The sequence below is a fragment of the Aythya marila genome (genome assembly GCF_965140915.1).
Source record: "Aythya marila genome assembly, chromosome: 3".
NCBI classification, from domain to species: Eukaryota; Metazoa; Chordata; class Aves; order Anseriformes; family Anatidae; genus Aythya; species Aythya marila.
This window is the reverse complement of record NC_139044.1, coordinates 44160144-44176613: the sequence shown is the minus strand read 5'-3', so window position 1 is coordinate 44176613 and position 16470 is coordinate 44160144. Positions and strand designations below refer to the sequence as shown.

Here is a 16470-nt window from a genome sequence, read left to right as displayed (position 1 = left end):
ATCACTGTGTTCAGCTCTAGACATTTCCCCACTTCCTCAGCATCAAAGCTGAGCTACTGAGTATAGTTAAACCCACTGGATTAGATCCACCACCAGCTGGGTGGTCCATTACTTCTGACTGCAAAATCGCGGAGCAGATACTGCAGCTGAATCTTCAGTACTCAGGAAACGTTAATTTGCTTGGTCTCCATGCTTCAGCTCTACTGTACTTACATCTCACCAGCAAGAAATGTCTTAATAACTGATAGCCACTGTTCTTGAATATTGTTTTCCTGAATATTGTGATTGGTTTTGCCATAACTTGAATCATTGTTCATTTATCATAGGCAGATCCTTCCCTAAACGTCGTTTCTATTTTCAAGTGGGCAGCAGCAGAGACTCTAGGAAGAGAACTAGACTGAATGATTAGAAGACATTATCTGAGAAAATCACGCCTTGCATGAAACTGAAAATTCTGGCTTTCATTTTCTTCATATATATAAAAAGGCATTTACTGAAAATTTTCCAGTGCAGCAGCTGACAGTGCTTGTAGCTTCCCACCCTCTCTTCTTTTCATCAACATGATTTAAAGACAAGAAATAAGATCACAAAGACAGTGTCAGCACTATATCTTATAAAAGTTACTGAATGACTACGTAATCTCAATGACTAAAAACAATTTCCAAGTTATCTTATTACAGATGTTGCTAAGATTTAAAGAGTGATTTGCAATGCATGCCTCCAGCAGCTAGAGGTTGGTGTATTCAGCAGTGCTGAAAGGAGTCCAGAAATGCTCAGCTGTCTTCTGAAAAGGAATTCACTTCCTTCTAAAGGAAGTACATGTTCATGTCTAGCTCTACAAATATCAAGATGACTGAATAATTACCAACGATCATTGACAGGTTAAAAGGTTTTAAAATGTCAGATCAAAGATCCAATTCACTCATTTGCCTGATTCCAGTGGTGGCCAGCAGCAGATGGCTAGGAAAAGCACTAAAACAAGGCAAGCACAGAATGACACTTACCCTTTGCAAATATTTATATATATATAAATATATATATAAATATATATATATACATATAACTTGTCTACACAAGAGCTAGACAAGAGAGACATGAAGGAGGTCACCTGAACAGAATTACAACATGGCAGCTCACATTTTCAGCAAGCAGAAGAAATTTTACCTTTGATGAACTGCATAATCCCATTACAAACACATGCACACAGACAGAGCAAAGCAGAATATTGTGTTGCTTTTTTCCTGACATCCAGATTTTTAATGAAAAGTATGCTTTTCACTCTTTCCCAAAGTCTGTGAGAATAGACTGGCAATGAAATTAAACAGTAACAGACCTGAAAGTGGTAAAAGGAAACTTACGTGTATATCTTGTGTAATCAGCCTTGGGAACTCACAATAGATTTTACTAAGGTTAAGAAGTGGGATTAAAAAAAAAGAAAAAAATATGAATAACAAGAACATTTACAGTTATAATATTATAAAATAAACCATACAGGCATGAGGGCAGAAACCACTTATTAACTGCCTGCGGGTAGGAACAATGTTTTCACTCTAGGCATGTTGATGTCTAATTTTTAATGATAAGGATTTTACACCTTCCTCTGGCACATTTGTTACTGACTCCTTTCAAAAAGCATGACAAGGGGTTAGACAGACCTTTGGTTTAATCAGTCCCAGGTTTCTTTTGCTTCAAAGTCCCCCTTCCTGATCTACAAGGGTGGTCTTCTCCACATTGGGAACAAGGCTGTGCCAAGTTATTACATAGTTATTTATTTTTCAAATCGCTTTAGAGAGCAGATGTTCCCATGCAACCATTAGACCTCTCTCTATGGAAGTCTGCAGCACAAGCCGAACCCTGAATCTCATCCAGATACTACTCAAGTCTAGTTTCTGTAGGAAAACTCCCGTATCCCAAGATGAGGATTTGGCCCACTGTCTGCAACAGTCTGTTCGGCTTCTGCCTCCACTGCACAGCGAGCAAGCAGTAGACACAGATGTTAGCATTCATGATGCTAATATTTAGGCTGCCTGACATGAGAAATCACAGGTATAATCATTAGGTGGATTTTTCTCTTCCTTTCTGGAAGAAACCGTTGTGTTATTATTATTATTATTATTACAATGGAGTATTAATAGTTTAGCTTTACTTTTCAGAATTCAGAGGCTTATCCAAAGCTTATCTGAAAAACTCATGTTTTAAAAGTGGACGAGAAGTCTCGTCAGAAGTGTATCTGAGGGGAGTTTCAGGATTTCAGTATTTCCTGTTCTTTTGGCTGACCCAGAAACAATGAGATACATAAAACTTATCAAAAGGATCTTAAAGGGGAGGAAATTTGATCATTGACTTTTAGTAGATGGAAGCCTGATGCTCAGGGAAATGAATAAAAAAATCTGCCTAGTATCACACAGAAGTCAGTAACAGAACTGGAGTCCAGGTCTCTCAGTGTCTCTCATTGCAAGAAACCCAGCCTCCCTCCTGTGATTCCAGGCCTTCTTTCATACGAGTCACTCTGGGAACAAGAAGAGCAGAGGTTGCCAACATTTTTAAATATGTATGTTTCACAAATTAGCCAAATGTTTTTGAACATTCTCAAAACCTTTTAGTTAGATCCATGGAGAGAGGTCAGAGGACATACTGTTTTATGTGAACTCGCCCATTCACAGTACTATCTGGTTTTTCGTCCTTCCTTCTCTGTTTTTTTTAAAGACCCTTTACTAGTGACAGGACCCGCGGGAACGGGGTTAAGCTGAGGCAGGGGAAATTTAGGCTGGACGTCAGGAGGGGGTTCTTCACAGAGAGGGTGGTTGCACACTGGAACAGGCTCCCCAGGGAAGTGGTCACTGCACCGAGCCTGTCTGAATTTAAGAAGAGATTGGACTGTGAACTTAGGCACATGGTCTGAACTTTTGGGTAGACCTGTGCGGTGTCAAGAGTTGGACTTGATGATCCTTAAGGGTCCCTTCCAACTCAGGATATTCTATGATTCTATGATTCTACTATGGCAGCACTGTTTGTTATGGTTTCACTTGTTTCTAACAGGGTTTTATTTCCCTGCATCCGTTTTGCAGGGTTTTGTTTGGTTGCCACAAAGGGCTTCTTTTTTTTTTTTTTTTTTTCCCCTTTATTCTTTTCAAATAATTATGAAGTGCTCAAAACTGTCCTGATGACAGCCTTTTCTCACAGATCCACACCAGACATTTAAAAGTTACTCTTGGAAACATGGATAACAAGATCTTGATCACTCTATTACCTGAACAATGTCAATCATTTCCATCCCTACAGAATAAATAAGACCCATCTCTCAATAAGCCTGGATATTTGTATTGGTTTAAAGGATTCATCAAGAGTTGACGCTGAGGAGTATACAGCTTTCTGGTACAGTAGTCTGAGTACTCTGGCTCTGTCACACTGGAACCACCAAAGCCAAAGAAAGCAAGTAACTGGGGTGCTGGTCAAGCCAAGGAAAGTGAATAGTTGGGATATTTACAAGTGAGTATGACTTGAGTTCATACCTCAAAATCAGCATTTTGGCATGCTGGAAATTCTGACTTCAGTAATCCAATTCAAATTCCCCTGCCTGGGAACAGTTCATATTGGTGGCAAAGATCTATCATGCTAATACTTTTTTCTTGTATCTTAATCCATTTGAATCAACACTAATCACTCATTCCTGAAACTCTCCAGCAGGAAGGCAATCCTTGCACACACAAACATATACCAACAACTGAATCGGGACTCACAGCAGAAGTGGTTGCAGAACACGATCATGTATGTGTTGAAAAACATTGGCCAAGATCCAATACAGAGTATGTTTATACATGTCCAGGAAAAAAGAGAGAAGCAGGACCAACATTTCTCAGTCAGAATACCATAAATAAAACTTGGGATAGTTTGCCCAGTAGTAAGGCTTTATGTGGAATGATGGCTTGTATAAGTCTCAATAAGGCTAGAAAACCTGTCATTTACAACCTTAGAAGAAAGGCTGTGATTTGTAGCCCGGCAACAAATTTGTTGGTTTGTTTGAAATGCAAGGCAAGAAGTTTTTTAATTGAGGGCTTTCGGGAATGGAATATTACCTTCAAGAAACATTTTAACTATAAAAAAGGTAAAGAGATTTTTTTTTTTTATAAAACCTTTTTACAGTTTATTTCCTATCAATAATTTCTTAATATATATATATATAAATGAGGATCTGACTAAATGAATGAGGACGTTAAATGATAAAGTTCCGTCCATGTAAACAAATAAATAATTATTTACAATTTTTGGCAAAACAATGTGAAATTTCATTCATCTCACTCTCTCACACACACATTTGCAAGGAAAAAAAAATGAGAAAAATAAAAAAAAAAAACATCATAAATAATTTACATAGAATAGGAAAATTATGATACAGTTCAAATATTAACATCTTCATCCCTACACTGATGTCTCTCTTCAACAAAACAAAAAACCCTACACAGCCATTACAATCATTACATTTAATGAAGTAACCCTCCCTTCTGCTTGGGACTTGGGGATACAATTTGAAACACCAAAAGAAAGAAACTGAAACACACTTAAAAACCTCATGAAGAGGATTTGGAAAAAAAAAAACAAAAAACAAAACAAACAAACAAACAAAAAAAACAAATAAACAATAAAAAAAGAATTGATAATATGACCAATATAAAATGTGCAATAAAGCCAGCAAATGTGGATTTCTTTCTAATGAATATAGCAATGAAATCTATTTCAAGGGAGAAAAAGTTGATTCAACATTTATCTCACTGTGCCCTGTAAGAAGGCAGAAATACTGTATTATTCCATTAGTAAACCCATCTATGAGTAAAATTACACCAGCAAGTGTTCTTTTCGTGAACAAAGCTCATACAACTTAAAGAAAACAAAAACGAAATGTTAAACAAGTTTATACTATTGTATATCTGAATAACTGTTGTATCTGTTTAGAATAAACACTGGTATCCCTTCAGCATTATTTTAAGAAGTTCTATATACAGCAGACATAGGTAAAATACAAAATATTAAAGATAGGGTAACTGGATATATATTAAGGTTCCATTTATAAATTCCTTATTATTATTTATTTAACTTTAAAGCATACTTGAATATAACCCTTACTTAAGTGTACACAATGGTTTGACAATATCTACATATTGTGATATGCTTTAAAAATCACTTTAAAATATCATCCTTTGTAAATGTATTACTGAAGCATTATATGACATGCTTTAAAATAAATAATCAGAGAAGGTAGCTTGGTGTGATAATCATAATAAATATTAACAAAATATTTATAAGTGGAACCTTAAGCTCTTACATTACCAAATTACGTAATAGTGGCGTTGCCACCTTTTCAAAAACCCAGATCAGGATTCAAGATGTCAAAGTGCTTTTTGCAGCAGAGGTGGGAAAGTGGTTCAGGTTCATTTTGCTCCACATGTTCATGGAATATTTTTTAATATGAGGGAATGCAAAACATTAATATGAGGAAATGGAAAAACTAGCAATCATTTTATAAAAGTCAGATAATGGTGATAGTTTTGGACTTTTAAATTAATCACTCTTCCCTTTCCCATGGGAGTTTCTAGTTCAATTCTGTTTGGCCTGAATTAACTCTCTGATGCTAGTCAATGCTTTAGGTTGCAAATTTGACATTTCTACCAACTTTATTTTTAATGGGCGTTATTAAGAGCATCCTCATCAGCAAAAGGACATCTTTTTGGATCAAAAAATCTTCATAACTGACCTTCATTTTATTCTCCAAAAGCTTTTCCATTGTTAGTATAAACACTGTTGGTGTGGCCCTCTGTTACTTTGCTATGGTTGGACCCAGAGGTTTTGTCACTGAAATCCAGCCCTGATCAGAGCAAGAAAGCATCAACCATACACCTAAAAAGTTATTTAAGCACTTTTTCCTCATTTAAAGATAATGACTAATAGTCATTATCTCCCCCCTTTTTCCATATATATATATAAATACATTAAGTAATTACATTTTTGTATGTAAACGTCATTCCTTAAGAAAAGGCAAATAAACAAACAAATGTGGTTTGCTAAGTTTTCACTCTACAAAAGTGTTCTAATGTATCAATCTGCTTTTGCTTCAGTGGTGGGTCAGACGCTTGTGTTTAGGTTTCGTTAGTGCTGGCTGTGAGAAGGCACTTTGGTGGAGGGATGGCTGAGCCACTCCTGGCAGCAGGGAGGTACCTGGTCAGTGGAGCCCATGGACAGAGAAGGAGGTACACAAAAACAGAAAATGGGAGTACCAGGATGTACTGAGGTGTCTAGGTTGCATAGCATTTACAGTACTTTGCTGGTAATGCAGCAACCATTGCTCAAGCATCTGAAAGAAATGGGGAAAAAATACGTTAATTGTTGTGGTTGATTTATTGGTTTAGAATTCAATCAAAATTGAATGATACACACACAAGGTTGCAGTGCTTCCCATTCTGCATTTTCCTACATGTGTAAACATTTACATAAAAATACATCTACCTATATGTGCACATGCATAAGCACTTATGCTTATACGAATATAAAAAAATCACATATAGGAAAACCTGGGAAAGCATTCTCTATATTTCAAAACATTTTGGAGGTAGTACAATACACAGTCATGCTCATTAAGAATGTCTACTCTCTCCTTCATGTCTCCTGGAAAAAGGGGTGATCCTGAAGTAGCTCTCTGCCCGCAGGACACACTGAAATAGCCTACAAAGGAAAGTGGATATGCAGAGAGAATTCTAAGTGCATATCTCACTCAGATTTCTATCTCATTTTTTCCAGGTGGGTAATATTGAACATCTGGGTTTTATTATTCAAATGAGATTACTATAGGGGCAAAGAGCATTCATGGTATTTCAACAAATCAAGGTTCACAACATGCTATGAGATTACAGATTGTTTTCAGTAACAAGAGGATACTCTGCATTTCCATATTTCGTGCTTGCTCCATAGGTTACATCAAAGGCATCAGCATTTTCCAGACATTTTCTGTAACTAACCTCTGCATTCATATTTGAGATCAGAGAAATAAACCATCTCTTGAGAGAAGACAAAAAGACCCAATCGTCCACCAGCAAAGGTTGTATCATAGATTGGTCCAGAATCCACCATGACTTGCTTCCCTTCATAAACTAAAACTCTGTAAAGAACATAATATAAATTAGAAAAGGAGGATGACGGAGTGTCCAGTGCTAAGGGCTAGTAACAGCTTCCAAGAAGTGAATCAGAATTCATTTTAACAAGTCACCAGATAACACAGCTTCATTGTAAGGATCACTCCTCAACTCTCTCTCACACCCATATGGCTGGCAGCCATAATGCATTAATCAAAAGTAGTGGAGCTGTTCTATAAGTAATTTTATGCACACCATCTGCAAAAGATTTCCCAATACTTTATTTAGAACAGTCAAGTCTCCTGGAATGAACTATGTCATGTACTATCATTCATTGATAAGACTCTGTCCCTGTGAACTCAGAGGTTAACACAAGACGTAGCCACATAGCTTTGCAAAGTCTTCTGTATAGCCGTGTGAATGGCTGATTTACTTATCTCTAGGTGCAAGGGCCAAAATCAGAAACTGGAAAAACTTTCCCTTTAGATTCTAACAAAACATTAATTGGAAACATGCTAAATTTCAGTTTCAGACGGCTTAAGCTCCTAATGAAAGCTGGAAGGATTTGGACACAAACAGCTAGATTTATGAACTAGAAAAGAAAGAGTTGGTTCTTTTTTTTTTTTTTTCCCTTGAGTGTCTCATGCACCCACCCTGGAGCCAACAGACCTCTTCATTTTTCTTTTCTACCAGACAAGTTGCAGTTCCTTGCTCATAGATTCTCCACTTCTCATGGGAGACCTTACGACAGGAACTTTAAGAACCTAAGGTTCTTAGGCTCTCAGACTAAAAATAGCCAAATGTGAAGTGAGTCGACAGTCTTTTGATTACAGCAGAGACAAAATAACATAGTTCCGTAACTATACTATGAAAATAATTGCTTTTGTTTCTTTATTTCCTTTTAAAACACCCTAAAGAATGAAGGAATCTAATGTCCCAGACCATAGAATTTGTCACAGTAGACTAATCTAACATGTTACCATATGAAATATGTTTTGTCTGATACTAAGTACCTTCTGCAAAGAAAAAGTTACAGGCAACAGCAACATGAATGAAAAACTCAAGTTTCTTTTTGACCTGTATCAGCCAGTGCCTTGCAATGCAATCCTTTGATGCATAAAGACTTAAAACATACACGGAAACTTTTTTATTCCCCAAAAGACAGACCAAGTAGTTTAACCAAATTTGTCCCTTTGAACAGCCAAACTCCCCTGCTCTTACTAAACACTTACTAAACACAAACTAGCAAGACCTTAAGATGTCAGACTGCCCCATGAAAAACATGCTTACCATACTTACAGTAGTTAGTACAAGATAAAATTGACATAAACAGTTAATGCTTATTCTTTTGAATATCAGATAAACAGCTGGGCTTTAAGGAAAATAACATGCCATAGCTCCTCCCTATTTGCATTGCAGATGTGCTTATGGCTACTTCTGCAATATCTTGTATAAGCCACTATTGGAGACAGGATGCTGAAGCAGACAGGAGGCTGGCCTACTTCCCTGTGGCAATTTTGATGTTTCTAATTAATTTCATTCATTCATTCAAATTCCAGAGGCTATGGAAGAATCTCATGTTCTAATCTTGCTTTGAGTTTTGCTTAGGAATTTTTGGTCCCTTTACAGAAGAACTATTGAGAAAGATTTTTTTTTTAATTTAAGAATATTTAACTGATGTAAATACTGAACCATCCCTACTAAATTAAATACACCTGAGTCATTCTAAATATAAAAAAATGATTCCCTAAATATTGAAACAAACTGTAATGTAAGTATGACCATTATGAAAACTAACAAAGAAACTGATGAAATAGCTGTTATATCAACAGTAACTGAAGTTATACTAATTCTAATATAGAGGCACGGAAATATTTCTTACTTTATTAGTCCCGTTTTAGGCCTATGAACCAAATGCCACCTGTATGCAGTATAATCTTTCCAGCCAATGTTCTTGGGATCATGCCACAAAGTACGCACCTATGGTAGGAATACAAATGCTGTATTAGAAACACTGCTTCAGAAGTGTACATCCACTACAGTAACTGTACATGCAGCCGCAGATCATTTGCTGCAGAGCAGGAAACCAAAACCAGTGTTTAACAAATGATGAAACCAAAACAAGTGTTTAACATATGATCAGCATACTATTTCTTCACTCTGTTCCTTTCTAGGGAGAGTAATGAAAATTCCTGTCTGTAACTATAGATCAGTTACGTATTTGTCACTGAAGGCCATTACAGCATTGAATCTGACTTCCCTTATGCAGTCCTGCCCCTATTTGCATGTAGACACCCACGCTGAAAGATCTGATGCTGCTTTTCCTATCTGTATGAGTGGCTTCATTGAGTGAAAGGGATTGCAGCTTGCACAGATGTTACTACCTCTGGCTTATTTGAAAACTCTTGCACTCAGTTGAGGCCTCACTCCTGCAAGAACTCCAAAGTGTGAAATTCCTATTTACGCACAAAGCCTCAATAACTTATTTTCCAAAAGGCACAAGATTCTTCTGTGGCTGGGCCCTACTTGGAACAGAAGTGATTTTTTCTCTTTGTTTTCATTTCTTTTCTCTTTGGCTGTCACTGGTTGCTGAGGTCTAAACCAAGCATAATTCAAACAAGCTGGAATGCTGAAGGAATAAGTGCCAGTACAGAGGTCACAAAGGATTTGTGCAGAACTGAGATCTCTTACTCTTTTTTGGACCACACCACACCTTCCCTTTTATACATGTAATTTTTTCCATTCATGATTTTTATATGTGTAATGTTTTCTTTGAAACACAAGGCAACACTAATAATATGTGAACTGAAGAAAAGCTTGTAGTCTTCTGCAACAATTAAGGTGTGAAAGAAAACTCATTTCCAGACACCTCACTTCTTGTTAAAAGATTAATCAGGCATCATCATGGCCCTGAAGTTTTAAATTTCTCACCTGTCCAGGAGTGTTTCCTGTATGCCAGAGAGCATTTCTCAAGTGTTCACCGGTACCAGTTGTTGAATTCACTACCTTGAGTGACACACCAGAATAGCCATAAGCCCTGGTGGGTTTGTCCTCCCAGTAGGTCTGCGTGACCTGCTTCCACATCAGAACATAAAACCGACTGCTGGACTGGTAGCCAAACACAAAGCCGGCATAGTCATCATCACGGTCTGTGTTAACATAAAATGTGCCACTGAAGTCAACGGAGCTGAACTCATCATAACCTGGGAGAGGACAAAAGACATAAACCACTGAATTACAGTGCTGGATCCAGCCACCAACACCCAAAAGTCCCAACTTTAATCCTAAGCTTTGCTTTTTCAATTTCTTCACCTATAAGAACAGAGGTAATTACACTTGCCTACCTAACCTATCCTATGGAGGTTTCTAGGGAGAAACCTGTTATTTACAACTGGTAAAAGACAGCAGGCACTACACCTATGTAAGGTTCTTCTACAGAATATTTCACGTGTGTTACAGCCAGTGACAAACTGAATGGTCAACAAAGGCAAACAGCATTGAGCTATTTTTTGGGCATATAAAACCAATGTTTCAGTCCCAACCTTGGAGCACCAAAAAGACATGTTTATCTACTTTTTTTTTTTTCCCCTCTATCACTAGATCACAGGTTGTTTATGTAAAGATGCAGGCTAACATTTGATATTTACCTACGGCTATTCCAGGATCAGAGTTGGCAGTCTGCACCAGTTCCTTGCCTTGGTGGCGAATAACCCAGTTGGGATCAATCTGAGCAGTTCCCTTAGGGTCCAGAGGGACCATCTGGAATTTTCTGAAATCAGTTTCACTGATGGCATTGTTTTCAGGGCATACATCATAAATATCCGGGACATTGTCATTGTCAAAGTCATCTTTGCAAATATCACCTCTGCCATCACCTATAAGCAATAGGAATAAGTGAATACAACTGTTAGCAAATTATCCATGCTACCTAATGGCTCTTGCACTAGTGGAAGAAATTTATGATGCATATGAGTACGTTATTTCTTGTTCCTCAAAGAATGCTCCAAATAAAGCTTCATTCTCTGAAAGTTCATTTGAAACAAACATTTGAAATGTTGTTAGTAATGACTAGAAGAAACCATCAACTTAGATCAGGGCCAAAATTAATGCTAATAAAACTAACCAGTCAGTGGTTTATGACAGTCATCAATCTGACCCTTAGTCTATATGCTTCTTTAGAAACAGTGCTGGGGGACTTGGAAGTTTCCTATGCCGATGTAATTCACTAATGTTTGTATTAAATTTTCAGTATGATTTGTCCCAGATGTGGATATAAGGCCACATTTTAATACGTGCAGTGTAAATGAATTCAAGCAGTGTTAAAATCTTTACTCTACTGCAAATGACCAAATCCCTATATACTATTGAAGATACTCAATGTTTGGTGGTTGTTTTGTTGGTGGTTGGTTTTTTTTAAGACCCTATCTGTGTCTCAAGATTCCTTCAGCAACAATCCATGCAGGATGCTTTGGATTGCAGAAATGTCACCACTATGTCAAAAGAAAGTGGAGACAATATTATTGTAAAATATGTATACATGCTTGGTTATTCTTTCACTTGTGGGTAAAACAATTTGTCTTAAGATAAAACACAGCACTTCAAAACACGTAAGAAAATGGAAGAAAGGCACTTTTCTTTTTTTTTTCTTTCTTTTTTTTTCTTTTACAACAGAAGCCACTGGATGCTATACTGGGTACTAATAATGTAAAACCAGACCCACCAGTTAATTTGTTTCTAACTTCACGTAACTAAGCATCTCCTTTTTAAAACGTGTTTGTGACTGTTCTAAGAACATGGGAATTAACAAAATGGGAAATAGCAATGATCCAACTAATTAATTACTGAGCTACTACTAGATGTTTCAGACAAATGCAAAGCTACGTTACCATGTCTAACTGGCACAGAATTTTTCAGGAATAAAGCTTTCATAAATGGAGCATAAAAAGCAGAATGAGTCTTAGGCAACAACCAAAAAGGACAGTTAGAGTAAGCTAATACACCTAATAACTCAAAGACTTTAAAACATTCAGCTATAGGTTGCCCAGAGAAGTTGTGGAGTCTCCTTCTGCGGAGATATTCAAAACCCGCCTGGAGATGATCCTGTGCAACGTGCTCTAGGTGAACCTGCCCAACCAGAGAGGTTGGACTAGAAGATCTCTAGAGGTCTCTTCCACTCTGAACCACTCTGACTGTGACTGATAAGTAGTCCTATTTTGCAATCTGGCAATTGGCCACGGAAAACTCCAAATCCTGATCAGCTCTGTGTGCTCCTGCAACTGTTTATCTTAGCACTTAGAAGAAGAAAGTGAATTTCCAATTTTATTCCCCTTGCCAACATTGAAGAGGCAATATTCAAGTCATAGGAGAACTTAAGTTATCCACTGAAAGTCTTGATGACGTTCACTTGGTACTGAGCTGTTGCTGACAATGTTGACTCTGTGTCAAGGAAAGTTAGAAAGCATTTGTTTACCCAGCCATGTCCAACAGCTCTCTCAAGGGCCTCATCATTAAATGCTATAGCTCACATCTTTAAGAGCGTGGGAGCATCTTTTGGCTTTATTTATCATTTTTCCATGATTTCTCTTGGGCCTGCTGCTGATGACAGTGATGAGCTGGCTAATTTTTTTTTAAATTTATTCTTTCTGTGAATGCTTTCTCCATACATAATGGTACTCTCACTCACAAAATCCAGGTTACAGATGACTATACCACACTTTGGGGGCACCCTTATTTTGGAGTATTTCTGAAATTAAGAGGCTATTCTAGAGATTGACAAGTACAAAGATATTACCATTATATCATTGGACTGAAAGGTAAAGTACTACTACCAATCAGAAACTTCCTACAGCAGTTGTTTTACCAGGAAACAAGACAGGTCTCTGGATTTTGTCTTTCTAAAAGTACATAAAACCATATTATGTAGGTATTAAATTCTGCTTTCAATTTCACCAACATAACCATGGAATGACTCCAGCAAGTTGTATAACTCGGAACAGAAATTGCTCACGTATTTATTGCAAGGGCCATTATTGTAGACATATTGTGTTGGTTTTCAAAGGATCAAATGTTTCTAAATTACATTTATGACTGTGAAACTATCACTATTTCACTACTGAAATACAGCCAAACACAAAGAAGGATTGTTTGAGAGTGCCCAGCAGTATTTCAGGACAGGAACTGGAAAAAATAAGAATTACGTATCCATTTCTTAAAACGTGACAGGTGCATCATCAAAATATATTTAAAGTTACTAACCTATAAAACAAATTTGAGAAAAGATGCTCAAAAATACTTTTTAGAAAAATAATTTAAAATCAAAAATGATTTTAGACTTAAGAGCTACATAGTCTCACTTTCAAAAGGAATCAGAGCAGTAAGCTATATTTTCTCCATTTTAATTTTCAGAAGACATCTTGCCTGAAAACAAAAGCAAATCATTTTTTCATTTAAGACATGAAATTAAATCTGAAATATTTTCCCTTTTTTTTATATTTCAAAATTAAAACCAGAAATATATGTATTTTTAATTTCTGAAAGGTGTTTCTCTATAAATAATCACGTGTTTGTTTGAGCCCCTCTCAGAGGGGTTTCTTAATGCTCTAATTGTGGTCCAAATAGGCTAGCGCACTTCCATTGAAGTCCATGCTGCCTCAAATATAATACACAGCTCAGTTTGATTTTGAGAATATTTCTCTTCATCATATGCTCCTATTCCAAGATCAGAATTGGATACTAAGAACTAAGTTAAATTCATGTCACATTGCTCTTACCATCAGAATCCTCCTGGTCAGGGTTGTATCTGAGGCGACAATTATCCCTGTCATCTGGAATACCATCATTGTCATCATCAGGATCACAGGCATCCCCTTTACCATCTTTATCATGGTCAGCTTGGTTAGCATTGGGGATATAAGGGCAGTTATCTTGGTTGTTCTGGTGGCCATCTTCATCTATGTCTTCATTGTTGTCACACTGGTCACCAACAAGGTCATTATCTGCATCAGTCTACAAAAAAAAAAAAAAAAAAATAATTTACTGAGCACAAAAATACTGATAGCCTGGTACTTAAATTTCTCAATATTTTTCCTCAGGAACTCCTCTGCAGGCAAGTGATATTGTGATGAAAAAACATCCTTAATGCAGGAACATGATTTCAAAATAGAATAGCTACTTATGCAGTTGTCAGTGCATCAGACCTGGTCAGAATTTGTTTGGCAACAAAATGTGTCAGGTTATCCAAGAGCACAGCTACAAACTCTTTTAAGTGATGTCATCCATTATGGTAGGAGCACACACATGAGATATTGGGTGCACATATGCAGTGCAGTTCCCCCAGTCCACCTGTATTATGCAATTGCAAGAGAAATAATAACAGCTTCCTCATATGTTTTCCTACTTTTCTCTTCCTTTGTCATTAATGAAACTGTGCCTAACATTTACCTGGTCTGGATTATGCATCAATGGACAATTATCACACTGATCACCAACTCCATCACCATCTGTATCGCTCTGGTCTGTGTTATAGACGTAAGGACAATTATCTCGTTCATTAAAAATGTCTAGAAGGAAAGAAGAAAAAAAGACTGAAGAAATCAAAATGATATGTCATTCAGCACAGACGATCATAGACTGTAAGAGTCACCAGTAAAGAAGCAGCACTCCTAAGGTGTTCATAGGCTGATTGATATATCATGAAGCAGTGGCTAGTATTAGAAAAAAAATAATAATGCAGTATCAATCCCACTTTTCTTGCTATGATAGACACTTCTATATGTACTTTCCTAAGAGATTTTCCTAAAGTAAGGGTTGATTAAGTCTTGTGTTTCTACTCTTTCTGCACAGATACTACATTTCTTTAAAAAAATAGATGAAGAGGTGGGGTATTTTTAAATAATTTGATTTGTACTTTCTTCACAAATGCTATGTGGAATGGCATAGAATGCACAGATATATCATGGTGGAATGTCTGAATTGTTTTGTATAGAAATAACTGCATTAATGTTCAGCTGCCTCAGCAGTAAATGATTTTACCAGAACATATGTCATTTATTGTACAGCATGCCAAATTTTAAACAGAAATTGCTCCCCCCCTCAGGAAAGTTCATTATGCAATGGACAGCCTCCTTCAAAAAATATAATATGTAGAAAAGAAACAATCAATACATGTTAGCATAGCTGTCTGGAAAGGACAAAAGGACCCTTTCCTACATCATACGGTCCCTGGATATTTGTGCAATTTTTAAGCCAATACATTTTATTTTTTTCCAAACATATATGCAGACTCCCATGAGTACTACTAAGAACCTGATGATTTGAAGGACAAAAGGACTCAAAACATTTAGAAGTTTAATTCAGATAAGCATCCTGAAGTTTCTACATTTACTGAAGGAAATCCAAAATCAGATTTCTTCAACTAATAATACTTCCGGATTCACATAAATTTGAAATAATACAGAAGTAAGATTTTTGAGAGACATGTAACTGATTTTTCCCTCCTCATTCAGATCAAATCTGGGTCATATAGACATGTACAAGTAGATAAAATAAGCACCTTTAATAAAATTGTAAGACAAAAAAAATGTGTATTTGGGTTATTATGGGCATTGCAGTGCTTTCATTAAAAAAAAAAAAAAAAGCACATTAATTTACTGCAGATATTGTCTTAATTACATGGATGTTCTGATGTTCTTTTCCCTCCCTAAACTTTAAAAAGGAGAAAAAAAGTCAACAAAATTGTTACATTAGACACTGATTACTTTGGAACACAGAGGAATGAAAGAATTTTTTCTAAGATTACACTAACAAAAGATCTGCTGTGATTTATTCTCCAACAGTATCCATTGTATTTACTTAGGGACATTATGGACAAGTTTACTACACAGGACAGATGGACCTCAGTCTTCTCTTTCTTCTGTTGCATTTTTGAGCAGATAAACTTGATTTTATTCCATGTATAAAAGCAGGTATTCCATCTTACTGGCCATAACTCATAGTGTAATTAAACCACAGCACCTAATACTCAAGACTGAAAGCATACCGTCTCCATCAATATCCACAGCACACGAGTCACCCTCCCCATTATTATCTGTGTCAATCTGAGCAGGGTTGTGCACATAGGGGCAATTATCACAGCGGTCACCAACTTCATCCTTGTCATAATCAAACTGACGAGGGTTGAACAAAAGAGGGCAATTGTCCTAGTGAGAAGAAATAGAGATTTAAGAATATAAATCACAACTTGAGCTGAGGTCATGAGACCATACTATGAAGTGGTCACTCTTCCTATTCATCTTGGATGGAGGCCAAAATCAAGACATGAATACATTATTTTTCCAGTGGACAAACTGTG

General features: G+C 36.7%; 1 protein-coding gene across 1 annotated transcript in view; it reads right to left on the bottom strand.

The window, feature by feature from the left end:
• Positions 1–4161: 4161 nt before the first annotated feature.
• Positions 4162–16470, bottom strand: part of THBS2 (thrombospondin 2) — a 32936-nt gene continuing 20627 nt past the window's right edge. The window contains exons 15-22 of the mRNA XM_082755955.1: positions 16159–16318; positions 14562–14680; positions 13892–14126; positions 10769–10996; positions 10053–10324; positions 9004–9101; positions 7008–7147; positions 4162–6346 (exon numbers count right to left, since the gene is read on the bottom strand). Of these exons, the coding sequence (XP_082612081.1) occupies positions 6339–6346; positions 7008–7147; positions 9004–9101; positions 10053–10324; positions 10769–10996; positions 13892–14126; positions 14562–14680; positions 16159–16318 (1260 nt within the window). The 3' untranslated portion in view covers positions 4162–6338. The remainder of the gene's footprint in view (positions 6347–7007; positions 7148–9003; positions 9102–10052; positions 10325–10768; positions 10997–13891; positions 14127–14561; positions 14681–16158; positions 16319–16470) is intronic.